The following is a 13,656-nucleotide window of genomic DNA, read 5'->3' as shown; positions in this document are numbered from 1 at the left end:
AGCAAAACAGTACAGTAAGTCTTAACAGACCGAACAGTCAATTGATGGCCATCATATCAGTAAACAGTAGTGGTTCCAAACATGGGAACCGACAGAGATCTCTGTGACAGTAGCAGTACAGTATAGTAACAGTAAATTGCTATGAATGCCACGAATATAGTTCGCAAATAGGACAAGCATTCATTCAGTAAGAAATATCATTTCAGAAAGCAGTATAGTTGTTCATTCAGAAAATATTCATGATTGAACGTATCTTTACAACATTGTTACTCACAGAGTTCTGGGCTACAGATAGGCTAGTGAGCGTCCTCGGATGCCAACCCTACACAGTTACAGGATGAACACACACTAAGTTGCACGTTTGGGAAATAATAACTTACTGACTCGGTGTCGTTCTATAGCATTATCCTTATTAAGATGCCTTAAACTAGGCCTAGGAATGCCTAGGATGGAATGAGGATGCAAAAATACACTTAAAAACACTTATCAAAATTTTGCTAAAACAGGGTCCCGCTCGAGCGTGGGTTTCCTCTCTCGAGCGGGCATGCAGACAAAAGAGCCCCGCTCGAGCGTGACTCACTCCGCTCGAGCGGACTACAAAAGTACTGGATGGGTGAAATTCACGCTCGATGGGAGCTCGACCTCCGCTTAAGCGTGAGGCACAAGTCCTTGCTTGAGCGTGCATTCCCCCGCTTGAGTGAACTGTAAACACATGCAAAGTACTAGATACACGCATTTCCCGCTCGAGCGCCACTTTCCCTGCTTAAGCGGATTGCATGAACTCAGTGTGTACGCTCGAGCGTGGAGTTCCCCGCTCGAGCGTGAGTCCAAAATCTGGAATTTCCAGATTTGATCCTTTTGGGCTAATTTTGCTGGAAAACACTTGTAAACTCATAATATGACATGTTTCAAAGATCAATTTGAGAAATCAAAGCCCAAAGGGAGTTCAATTAAACACAATTTCAAAGAAGTTTTCATGAACATGGAGAACATATGACATGCATGAATTCTAGTGAATTCTAATGTCTCAAAACGTGATCCAAAGAAGATTAAACTCAAAACCATGATGAACTCATGGACTAGAACAAGAATGTAAACTTGCATGCAAGATTTCATGAAAATCAACTTCAAAATGCAAGAATATGTACATGCATGCATGATTCAAGCTTCAGTTCAACAATTTAAGACCAATTTATGACCTTAGGCTCCTGTCTACCATGAACCATGCAAGAACTAACTTGAATTCACAAACAAGAAGGTAAATGTCCTACCTTAGGTCTCCAATTTCAAATGTAGAAGCTCAATATGTAAGGAATCCTTTAATCTCCTAAGCCTCCAAGCCAATTTGCCTAGATGAAATCAATTTCTCCTATCTCTCTCTCTTTCGTCGGTTTAGGCTCAAGAAATGGCTGAACAAAGTGCTAGAAATAAAGCTCAAATGTGTTTTATAAAGTGGGCCACTAAGTAGCAAAGTAGTGATTAAGACTAACTATTGTAACTTAGCTTATTTAATCCAACTTAGTCATACGAAATCACATTTCAATTAAATGTACCATAAAATCACATAAATTCTAACTAGCATAAAACATTACTCGATTTTAGATTCGGCTGCCGATAAGGCCTCCAATTTGCAGTTTAAACATAATACACGAATAGATAATTTAGCAGTCAAATAGATAGGCATGCATTTAAACTAATACACGCAATCAATCAGTTCAGAATTTCAGTTAATCAGTCAGTTAACATGCTTAATCATAGATTAGCACTAATCAGTGGTGAGGGTTGTCACATTGGCTTCCCAACATCAAACAATGAGGCGGAGTATGAAGCACTTTTAGTAGGCCTAAAATCAACACTCTTCCTGAAGGCCACCGAGCTAATGATTTATAGCGACTCCCAGCTGGTAGTAAACCAGATTTCAAGCAACTACGAGGCAAAAGATGAGAGGATGGCCAAGTACCAAGAGTTGGTCAGGAAGGAGATCATGAAGTTCGAAGTAGTACGAATAGAGCAGATCGACTGAGAAGAAAACAGTAGAGCAGACGAACTGGCAGGTTTTGTTTCAATGGCAGATACATCTATCCCACATCCATTACTGATCGACTTCTTACCCAGACCAAGTATTGAAGAACCCGAAGTAGCTGAGGTATGTTGTGCTGAATTGGGCCCTTCATGGATGGATCCCATTATAGTATTCTTAAAAGACAACATCTTACTTGAAGAGAAGAAAGAGGCCAACAAAATAAGAGCAAAGTCACAGTGATTTTGACTCTCTCCATCATTGGCGTTATACAAAAAATCCTTCATAGGACCTTACTTGAAATGTGTCCACCCTAGAAAGGTCGAGGCATTTTTGTTCGAGATACATGAAGGCGTATGCGGAAGCCACCAAGGGGGAAGATCATTGGCTTACAGAGCAATCTCACAAGGATATTGGTGGCCATACATATAGGCAGATTCTGAGAAGTATGTCAAAAGGTGCGAGAAATGTCAAAAGTTCGCACACTAGATACACCAACCAGCTAGAGAGCTTCTACCATTAACTAGCCCATGAGCCTTCGCAATGTGGGCCTGGACATAGTGGGACCACTTCCAACAGCACCCGGCAATAGAAAGTTCTTTTTCGCAGCGACAAACTACTTCACAAAATGGGTAAAGGCAGAAGCACTCGCATCAATAAAGGAGAAAGATGTTAAGAAGTTTGTCTGGCAGAATATCATAACTTGATTCGGCATACCCAAGTCTCTAATATCTGACAATGACACTCAATTCGATGGTAAAATCTTCAGGGGCTTTTGCGAGGAATATAAGATAGAATTCTACAACTCCACACCAGCATATCCTCAACCAAATGGCCAGGCAGAAGCATCAAACAAAGTCGTCTTAGATGGTTTGAAGAAAAGGTTAGAGAGAGCAAAAGACAAGTGGGCTGAGGAGCTTCCAAATGTTTTATAGGCTTACTATACCACACTTCGGCGGCCAACTGGAGAAACGCTTTTTTCCTTAGCTTACGGCATAGAGGCAGTAATCTCACTAGAAGTAGGCCTCCCAACTATTAGAAGTGAAAATTTTAACCCAAACTTGAATGAGAGAAGCCATAACCTTGGAACTCGACCTCGCGGAAGAAAGGAGGGAAATAACACTTATTCACATTGCCTCATACCAGCAGGAGTTATCCAGAAAATATAACAAAACGGTGCATCCGAGGCAATTCAAGATTAGGGATTGGGTACTGCGCAAAGTAATGAGAAACACTTTGATACCCGGAGATTGCAAGCTAGGACCTAACTGGAAAGGTCCATATAAAGTAGTTGGTTTAGCTAGAAAATGGGCGTATCACTTGGAAGATGGAGACTGCAAGGCTATTCCTAGGCCATGGAACACTGACAATCTCAAACTATTTTATTTTTAGCTTTTCTTTAAAATACATGTAATTTTTCTTTTTCAAATAAAACAAGTAGCTTCCTTTTCAACATAATTCTTTATATTGTAAAAATTGTTCTCAGTTATTGCCAGCAAGGGGCAATCAGAAAGTTTAGCAGGAATAGCCAAACAAGCTAGCTCTCCTCAGCCGAGATAAGGATCTAGGCTGAAGAATTTTGGCCGGAATAACCAACATTGAGCTCTCTTCAGCCGAAATAAGGATCTAGGCTGAAGAGGTTGGCAGGAATAACCAACATTTATATCTCTTCAGCCGAGATAAAGATCTAGGCTGAAGAGGTTGGCAGAAATAACCAACATTGAGCTCTTTTCAGCCGAAATAAGGATCTAGGCTGAAGAGGTTGGCAGGAATAACCAACATTTAGTTCTCTTCAGCCGAAATAAGGATCTAGGCTGAAGAGGTTGGCAGGAATAACCAACATTTATCCCTCTTCAGCCGAGATAAGGATCTAGGCTGAAGAGGTTGGCAGAAATAACCAACATTGAGCTCTCTTAAGCCGAGATAAGGATCTAGGCTGAAGAGGTTGGCAGGAATAACCAACATTTATCTCTCTTCAGCCGAGATAAGGATCTGGGCTGAAGAGGTTGGCAGGAATAACCAACATTTATCTCTCTTTAGACGAGATAAGGATCTAGGCTGAAAAGGTTGGCAGGAATAACCAACATTTATCTCTCTTCAGCCGAGATAAGTATCTAAGCTAAAGAGGTTGGCAAGAATAACCAACATTGAGCTCTCTTCAACCGAGATCAGGATCTTGGCTGAAGAGGTTGGCAAGAATAACCAACATTGAGCTCTCTCAGCCGAGATAAGGATCTAGGCTGAAGAGGTTGGCAGGAATAACCAACATTTATCTCTCTTCAACCGAGATAAGGATCTAGGCTGAAGAGGTTGGTAGGAATAACTAACATTTATCTCTCTTCAGTCGAGATAAGAATCTAGGCTGAAGAGGTTAGTAGGAATAACCAACATTTAGGCTGAAGAAAGTTGGCAGAAATGACCAACAGCAAACAGATTACAAATCTTTTGAACCGAAATGTCTATCTCTGCAATGAAATGTTAAGACAATTACAAGTAAGAGTAACCGAATAAAAAGAGAGAAAAAAGAGCAGATTTCATTGCATTTCAAAATATCCACTACAAGATGAGGGGCTTGAGCCCGGCTACAAATTCTTTCAAGAGTAAAACAACAAAAGAAGAAACACAAGATCAAGCCAAGAGGTCGTCGAAATCTGCATCAAGGTCAACCCGAGCTTCGCCGCTTGGTAGCCCAGTTTCAACAGGTACGTCAGTCAAAGGCATATCATCAGCTGTGCTTGGCACCAGTGGTTCCACCCGAGCTGTTTGAACAACTGGAAGACCGCGATCATTGCTAGCACTTGGGGCGTTGTTTGAATCAGGTGATCCTTCTTCCTCCTCCCCCGTTTGAAGAAGCTTCTGTTGAATGGCGTTGGCATATTCCGCCATATAACTAGGGATAAAGTGAGGGGGAGGGTTCTGAAAGACCTCGATTTCTGGGCCAAGACCGAGCTTCGCAACAGTCGCCTTCCCGCCATATTTGAAAAAGATGTCTTTTGCAACCTCGCACTGCAAGACATATGTGGCCTCTCCCTCTTTGTAGCTGCGGTCCTCAGCGTCATCCGCGCTCTTTTTCAGTTCGGTGATCTCGACATCTTTTTTCTTCTCAAGCTTGACCAACTCGCGCAGATAGCGTTCTTTCCTTTCGGCCAGGGCCTTTTACTTGTCTGCTTCTGCTGAGTTAACCAACTAGGTAAGCCGGGCGACTTCAGATTCAAGCTTGGTCATTTTTTGTTTGGCCTCGTTCAGCTCGGCCGTCTTGGTGTTGGCTTCTGCTACGGCCAGCCGTGTTGTCTTACGTAGCTCCAACACACGCTTGTGAGCAACGTGGTTCTTCTACATGGCCTGCAAAAGGAGAGATAGCGATGATGACAAAAACCGAGCGAACAGAAGTAAATTGGAAATTAAACAAAGAGAGCTCTTACCAGAACCATTGATTTGGTGGCCGAACGGATGGCCTTCAGCTCGGTCAAATGATCATGATGTTCCATGCCTGGTGGCAGACACACACTTTTAGCAAGGTTGAAGGCTAGTGTGTGGTCTTTGTCTGCCACCACTGAGTCTGTGTTCATTATGGCTAGAATCTTATTGGTTATTTTCGGAGCCCACTCTGAAGGGCTAGCTAGGTTTGATTGCCTTGGCTCAGGACTTGGCCGCGTTGTTTCCGGAAGCATGCGGTCATCTTCATCAATCAGTCGTTATAGATCAGTCGAAGCAGAGCGCGCACGCTTGTTTGATTGGGATGATGAGGCTCAGGCAGTGGGGAGGGCCATCATTGCCTCAACTGTCTGACCAGCTTGTGTTGTCTCGGTCTAAATCCCGTCGTCGGGAGTTGATGTTGTCTCGGTGATCAGTGCTCGGACAGCTGGGCGCTTTGCCATCTCTTGTTCTTCGGTTAGGGGAATGAGGTTGATTTGGAGAAGAGTTGGATCCGGTTCCGGTGATGGTTCGAGAAGGAAGTCAGTTACCTTGGTCTTCCTCTTACCACTGTATCTATATGTTAGTTCAAAATTCAATAGCTCGGCCCAACCTCGGTGATGGTATCGAAGCGCAGCGCGGAGAGCGTCTAGGTTGGGGTATTGGTATTGTGACTTTAGCTAGTTCAAGTTTGCATAAGGAGAAAGACAACGGTTAGTGCGGTGTAAATGTTATAAACAGCAAGAGTAAAACACAGACAAGCTAAGCAGAGGTATTCATACCGGCTGTTCCTTTATTCCAGTTAATATTGTAGCCCGGTATCTGGGCTTCCTGGTCTTCAAAATTGCCAAAAACCCAGAAGAAGTCGTCGTCGTTTACGTCTTTGTCTGGTGTATTTTTAATTATTTTCTCTCGGCGCCTTCTTATTCTTAAATAATATACCCAGCCGTCCTCATTTTGGCCGAGTGAGTATTGATGGAATAGTTCGGCCAAACCGAGGTTAAGGCCAAGCCGACGATTTAGTTCGGCGATGCCGTTTATTATTCTATATGAATTTGTGGAAAGTTGGGTAGGGCAGAGTCTTGTCTGCCTAAGGAATTCGCAAAGAAGAGCCTGAACGGGAAACCGAAGGCCAGCTTCGACAATCGATATCACGGTGAACGGAACGAAGCCCGATTTGCCTGAGGGTGTTGTGTCTAGTTCGGTTAGGGAAAGATGGACGTCGTCTGGAATTTGGTAGTCCTTTTGAAACTTGGCTATGGCCCTAGGAGAGTCTTCTAGAAATCGGTATTTACCTATGTTAACTTAAGGATGAGAATAAATTAAGCCTAGCTCGGCGTGACTTGGGCCTTGATTGGCTCGGTTAGGCAAAGCTGCCTAGGGGCAGGGTGCAAAGGCGTGCCTGGCCAACCTAGCCAAGTCTGCAAAGTGGAAATAAAAGAGTGTTATGCCCAGACAGTTGGACCGGACTAAGAAAACAACTAAATTACAAAGAAAATTGTGAGGGCTAAGCACGGTTCATCTGAATGATAAGAAGTTCGCAGTTCGGTGGTACGGAAGGGCCAACACAAGGACTCTAGCTCGGCTAGAGGTTAGTTTGCAGGGTATATCCTTGTTTTTAGTTCGGTCGTAAACGCAAGGAATGGCTCCAAGTTTTAGTTCGGTCATTGGGTGAGGTTTCCAGTTCGGTCTAATACGCACCTATGGCAAACAAGTTCCTATCTCGGTCGCGTTGTAATTTTGGATCAAAGGCATCACATTTTAGATTGTTAGTGAATCCATTGGAGGATCTATCATGTGGTTTTTTGGGACTAAATGGTTCTTACTCATTGATGTGAAACCTATACTAGTGTGTTTTGAAAAACATACATCTACTATGCTATATATTGCTATATTATGCGAAAATAAATGAAAAGAAAAAAGGATTGAGCTACTTACAGTTTTAAGATGTAAGGATGAAGATCGAGACCGCAAGGATGATAGTGAAAATGCAAGCTTTGCAGGTGCTATGATCGTGAAAATGGAAGCTCAGAGGGCAGAAGATTAAAGATGAACAGTGGAGTGCTGGGTTCAAAGACTAGGGTTTTTGTATAAAGCTTAAAAATGGGTGGGACTGTTCAAAACTTTCGGCGTACAAAGACAGCTGTACTTGACCAGTGGCAGCCGGCCACATGTCCTTGGAATAAGTAACGATTCAGATGTACTTGAGAAGCAGAACGACGTACAGAGCAATTGACAAGACGTTTCTTAACCGGGCAAACCGGTAGCCCGGTAAACGTGAGCTCGGTGGAACTACTTGTTTTAGCTCGGTCGGTTTTGGACCTTTAGTTCTGTTGGTAACAGGTAATCCCAAATCATGCATTGCAGATGGAATTAAGGGGCAATTGAGAGGGAGTTTTTATATGCATTAGGGCCGAGCTAGGCCTAGGCATAGTAGTGGGCTGTTCTATGGTCCGTGGTGAAAAGGGCTTAGCAATTGGACCTTGCTGTTAGCTCGGTCCAAGTATGGTTACAGTTACCATGGTTGGAGTGGTGATAATTAGCTCGGTCATAGTATTCGGAGCCGAGGCATAGTTGAACAGTGACCGAGCTAAGCGTCGCTTGTGGGCGCACCGAACTGAGCTTGTCTGAGGGCTGGGGAGAGCTTGGTTGTTTGTCATATTACCGCGATAAGATCATCTCACTTGGTTAGGCAGTGAGGGGGTGTAGAAAGACGAGCATTACCTTTCTGATTTATAGGAGGACTCTACATTGGAGAAAAAGAGTCCTACTAGGATTGTGCTACTCGGAATCTATAGAAGCTCATAGCAAAATCTATGTACAGGTATCACAACTTTAATTCTCGAATACACAGAGTTTTTGTCTATATTTGTCTATTTTGCTGACTTAGGTATCGGAAAGGTATCCGGTACACACCCGCCGGCTAGCTTACGTTTGTGTTTTCAGGGAGTAAAGCGATGACGTTTGAAGGAGCGCAGACTTGACCAATAGGATTATATGAGAACATTATTTCGTGCTCGTACAATATAATTTAAATAATTTAATTTATATACTTTAAGTTTAGTTTTAATTTGATCATTTTATCTAAATTTTAATTAATTATTTTTATGTGTACACCTTAAGAGATTACAAAGTATTCCAAAATTATTAACTTTAATCTCAAACTTAAACAAAAGGAACAAATTGAATTACAGTTAAAATATAATAATCAAATTATTTAATTTAAAATAAGAGAAATTAAAATAAAATTTGAGCTAAGTTAAAAGCATCAAAAGTTTAGTTTATCCAACTTTTGTTTTTTCCCTTTTGAAACTAACAAATCGCACATAAAAAAAAAAAAATAATAAAGGCAAATTATGAATACATCATTTTGGATTTGTTTAAAATACAAATTATTCTATATTGTTCTAAAAATTACAAATATCCTTTTGTTAATTTGTTTTATTTTACAAAATTAATAAAAATAAAATAAAATTTATACTACTTGCCTATGTAATATTAAAATTATTAGAATTGTTAATTAAAATATATTTGTGACATCATTGTTAATTGACATAATAATTTATTAATAAAATATATAATTGTTATGTAATTAAAAAATTAAAATAACATTATATAATTTTTTAAAATACAAAGAATAATTCGTATTTTAAGTAATCTTATATAATGTATTTGTAATTTACCGAATAAAAATAAATAAGTCTATAAACTAGACATATTCACCTAGAAAATTTTGAGTGGATGGTTGTTTGGTGAAATGAAATTTATTTAGCGTGTGATTTATATATAAAATAAATTTAAATTATAAAATAATAATTTAAAAAAAAAATTGAGTAATTAAATTTAAATTTATAATATTACTGATAAAAAAAAAATGATAGGGAAAGGAGGTTAAAAGTGAATTTATAATATTACTGATTAAAAAAAAAAAAAAAATGATAGGGAAAGGAGGTTAAAAGTGAAGTTAGCCATTTATAAATTGAGCCACCCAAAGGGTCTCTAAAAATAAGCACTTTGATCACCATGATCAAATCCTTCAAAACCTCCAGAGTCCTCCTCTGTCTCTCCATCGTTTGCTTTCTAAGCCTCAAAACCAAATCAACCCCAAATTTCCTTTCAATCAATTGCCCAAACACAACCTCTTACACTCCAAACAGCACATACAAAACCAACCTCAACACCCTCTTCTCTTCCCTCTCCTCCAATTCCAGATCCATCAACGGTTTCTCCAACTCCACCGCCGGCCGCAACCCCCCTGACATAGCCTACGGCCTCTTCCTCTGCCGCGGCGATGTCTCCACCGCCGTCTGTCAAGACTGCGTAACCAGTGCTACTAAAGAAGTAGTCCAACGTTGTCCCAAGTCGAAGGATGTCATAATTTGGTACGATGAGTGCATGTTACGATACTCGAACAAGTCCATCTTCTCCATATCCGATGAATCTACAGGATTAATTTTGAGGAATACACAGAACTTTACGGACCAAACCCGTTTCAGAGAAATCTTGGGAGGTGTAATGGATGACATAGCAACTCGAGCTTCGAATGGTGGGTCGGGTAAGAAATTTGCGACTAAAGAAGCTAATTTCTCGTCGCTTCAAAAGCTGTACGGGTTAGCGCAGTGCACGCCGGACTTGACTTTATTGGATTGCAACAAATGTCTTCGAGATGGTATCTCGAATTTTCCGAGTTGCTGTGATGGAAATCTGGGAGCGAGGGTTCTGTTTCCGAGTTGTAATGTTAGGTATGAGTCCTACCCTTTTTACAACGTCACCGCCACTGCTCCGCCGCCTCCACCACCGGCCCTTCCTCCACCGGTCCTTCCTTCTTCTCCGGGACCTTCGGCTAGTCGAGGTAAACTCAAAAGATGTCTGTCAATTATTAAACAAAATCCAAACCAAGCTTTGTTTATCGATTGTCATGGATCGACTAGATCACTTCTTTTTTTGTCATTGTGCTAGATTCAGATCGCAAAAATGAAAAGTACTTGTTAATAATGTTTAAATTGTGTCAATATGTACGAATAGAGTTTCAATTAAATCCCTCAATATGACTTTTACAGCAGATACTGATAAAGTTAGGAATAAATGAGAAAATTCACTTACAAAATTACACTTTTAGTTTTCAAATTTTATTATATTATACTTTTAGTATTAAAATTACACATTTGTCATGCTTATTGAAATATTTTTTTTATGTTATGAATCAAATTGATACAATTTAAATATTGATGATCAAAATGACATAAATTTTATACCTTGGGGACAAAAATAAAAAATAAAAAAAACCCAAATAATTATCTGATTCAACAAAATCTGGTCAAGTTGAACAGGTAATTAGCTTAGTGGATGAATTCAAGTACTATTACAGTTTCTCATTTTTTCAATTCCCTTTATATTGATTATAAATAAATAAATAAAGATACCTGCTCACATATGGGATTTGAATTTGGAATGCATCATAACTTTCCAATCCTAAAGCAGATTTTCAATGAAACATTCTTTTTTTTATTTTTTATTTTTTGGTTTGATGCAGGAAAGGGGGGAATCTCAACTCAGCTACTTATTGCCATCATTGTTCCAGTTGGAGTCTCTGTTTTGCTTTTCATCGTAGGCTTTTGTTTCATAACTAGGAGATCAAAGAAGAAATATGATGCCATTGAAGAAGATACAAGTAAGACAAAAAAAAAAAAAAAAATTTATTTTTTATTTTTGGTGCATCTCATCTTGTTTTAACCATTATTTGTTGAGTTACAGATCAATTAATTTATCACAATAATCTTTTGGTTTTTCAGTTGGAAATGATATCACCACAGCTGAATCCTTGCAATATAACTTGGGCACAGTTCAAGCTGCAACAAACAATTTCTCTACTGAAAATAAAATTGGTGAAGGTGGATTTGGCCTTGTCTACAAGGTAAGATTGCACTTGATTTCTATAATGGGATTAAATATTATTGCATTTACTGCTTCCCAAATTTGGATCCAATATTTCAATGGATGTTGTATATTATCAGGGTACACTTTCCAATGGACAAGAGGTAGCTGTGAAGAGGCTATCTCGAACCTCGGGGCAAGGTGCAGAAGAATTCAAGAACGAGGTTGTGTTGGTAGCAAAGCTTCAACACAGAAATCTAGTGAGACTACTGGGATATTGCTTGGAAGGAGAAGAAAAGATACTCATATATGAATTTGTGCCTAACAAAAGCCTTGACTACTTGCTATTTGGTATGGAAAATTTGAATGACTCCAATTCTTAGTGATGCTTTTTGTTTAGTTTCATAAATGATTGCCATGAGTGTACATGATTTGAATTTGAAGAGATGAAACAATTTTAATGCATAACCGTGATTGTGTTTCGTTTCAAATCAAACTGCATGCAGACATTTCTTGCCCAACTCAAATTCCTCATTGTAAACTAGTACATATTTTTTAATCAATGTGTAGGTCCGCAACAAGAAGAAAAGTTGGATTGGGTCAAACGCTACAAGATTATTGGAGGAATAGCTCGAGGAATGCTTTATCTTCATGAAGATTCCCGACTTAGAATTATACACCGTGATCTCAAAGCTAGCAATGTTCTATTAGATGGAGATATGAATGCTAAAATTTCAGATTTTGGCATGGCTAGGATTTTCGGTGTGGATCAAACTCAAGGAAATACAAGTCGAGTTGTTGGAACATAGTAAGTTTGTGTCTCAAATTCCAATGTATTTGTTTTTCTGTAATTTAAATTAATGAATACATAATTTATGCAATCTCAAGCTCTAATTCTTCAAAAGCTTCCCCTTTGGATGAACAAATTCAGTGATGCATAATATACCTAGCTACCTAGTGACAGTAATCTTGACGGGCTGCACCTTTTTAGTTGAATTTTGGTGCATTATGTACTCAATGGTTTCATTTTTGGTTTCATACAAAATGAATTTTTAAATACCGGTTCTTGTTATCTTCTAATTTTATTGCTAAATTGGTGGTATTGGTATGCAGTGGTTATATGTCTCCAGAGTATGCAATGCATGGACAATTCTCTGTGAAATCCGACGTGTTTAGCTTCGGTGTCCTAGTTTTGGAGATCATTAGTGGCAAAAAGAATAATACTTTTTACGAATCAGGAAGTGCTGAGGACCTTCTTAGCTATGTGAGTAGTAACCATCCATTCTAATTATTATTTTCCTACTGGGTGACAATATCATCACATCCACAAGTCATATATTATGAAATGTTGCAGGCTTGGAAACTGTGGACAGAGGAAAGACCCTTGGACTTGATGGATTCAACTTTGGAAGGGTCTTATTCAAGAAGTGAAGTCATTAGATGCATCCATATTGGCTTGTTGTGTGTCCAAGAAGATCCGGAGAGCAGACCCTCCATGGCAACTGTAGTTCTGATGTTGAACAGTTATTCAGTTACTTTATCAGTTCCTCAACAACCAGCATTCTTTGCTGGTAGCAAACCAGAAAGTATGCTAAAATCTTTAGATTTAGATCAATCTGCAAACAAGTCAATACCGTGGTCTGTGAATGAAGCATCGATTAGTGAACTAGACCCAAGGTAATGTGAGAAGTCCAGGCCATATTAAAGATTGAAGGATAGCTCTATGGTGTGAGATGACCCAAATGACAATCTGCACTATCCTTAAAGGTCGTGATCCCTAGTGGTGCAAGTCCTCAGTCCTAAACCCTGAACTTGACTTGGTCAACAAAGTTTGTATTAGTACTTAAAAGAAAATAATTGAGTTTTTCTTGTATTCGTCAAAATAGTTCATTTTTCATTTTCTTTTCTTGAGAGGCTTTGTTTTTTGTTGTTGAGGTTAATTGAAATGCAAATAGTATTTCAAACTTGGGAATCATAAGATTATGCTCTTTTGGGAGCAGCTACTTTTTTTGCCCATATTTGAGAATGATTTTTTTATTTTTGTTTTTTATTTTATTTTATGCAGAACTTCTCGTTAGGTGATGTGCAAAAATAAATTATTTCTTCTCTTTGTATAGAGTTGATCGAATATAAAAGAAGAATTCTAGGCAAGTAAACCAACAATTCCCACATCAGTTGATACACAAATATGGTGTACCATGTTGTTAAGTGTCATGTAAAATATTATATCAATTAATAAATAATTAGGAAAATTTTAACATACACACACAAAGGGTGCACCATATGCATATTTTAATTATACAATTTTTTTCTTTAGTTATAATTATTATTATTTTTTTAATTATGAT

The 13,656-nt window shown here is 39.0% G+C and overlaps 1 protein-coding gene across 1 annotated transcript; it reads left to right on the top strand.

Annotated features, from left to right (window-relative positions):
• Positions 1 to 9,389: 9,389 nt before the first annotated feature.
• On the top strand, positions 9,390 to 13,324 carry LOC114321935 (cysteine-rich receptor-like protein kinase 25). Its single transcript, XM_082888104.1, has 7 exons — positions 9,390 to 10,286; positions 10,968 to 11,105; positions 11,227 to 11,348; positions 11,449 to 11,659; positions 11,879 to 12,116; positions 12,422 to 12,572; positions 12,663 to 13,324. The coding sequence occupies exons 1-7, from the start codon at positions 9,458 to 9,460 to the stop codon at positions 12,987 to 12,989; spliced, it is 2,016 nt and encodes a 671-aa protein (XP_082744230.1). The 5' UTR covers positions 9,390 to 9,457; the 3' UTR covers positions 12,990 to 13,324.
• The last annotated feature ends 332 nt before the right edge of the window (positions 13,325 to 13,656 follow it).

The sequence above is a fragment of the Camellia sinensis genome, chromosome 9 (assembly GCF_055761805.1).
Source record: "Camellia sinensis isolate YWXY chromosome 9, ASM5576180v1, whole genome shotgun sequence".
In the NCBI taxonomy this organism is placed as follows: Eukaryota; Viridiplantae; Streptophyta; class Magnoliopsida; order Ericales; family Theaceae; genus Camellia; species Camellia sinensis.
The sequence above is the reverse complement of the archived record's forward strand: the minus strand, read 5'-3'. Positions and strand labels throughout refer to the sequence as shown.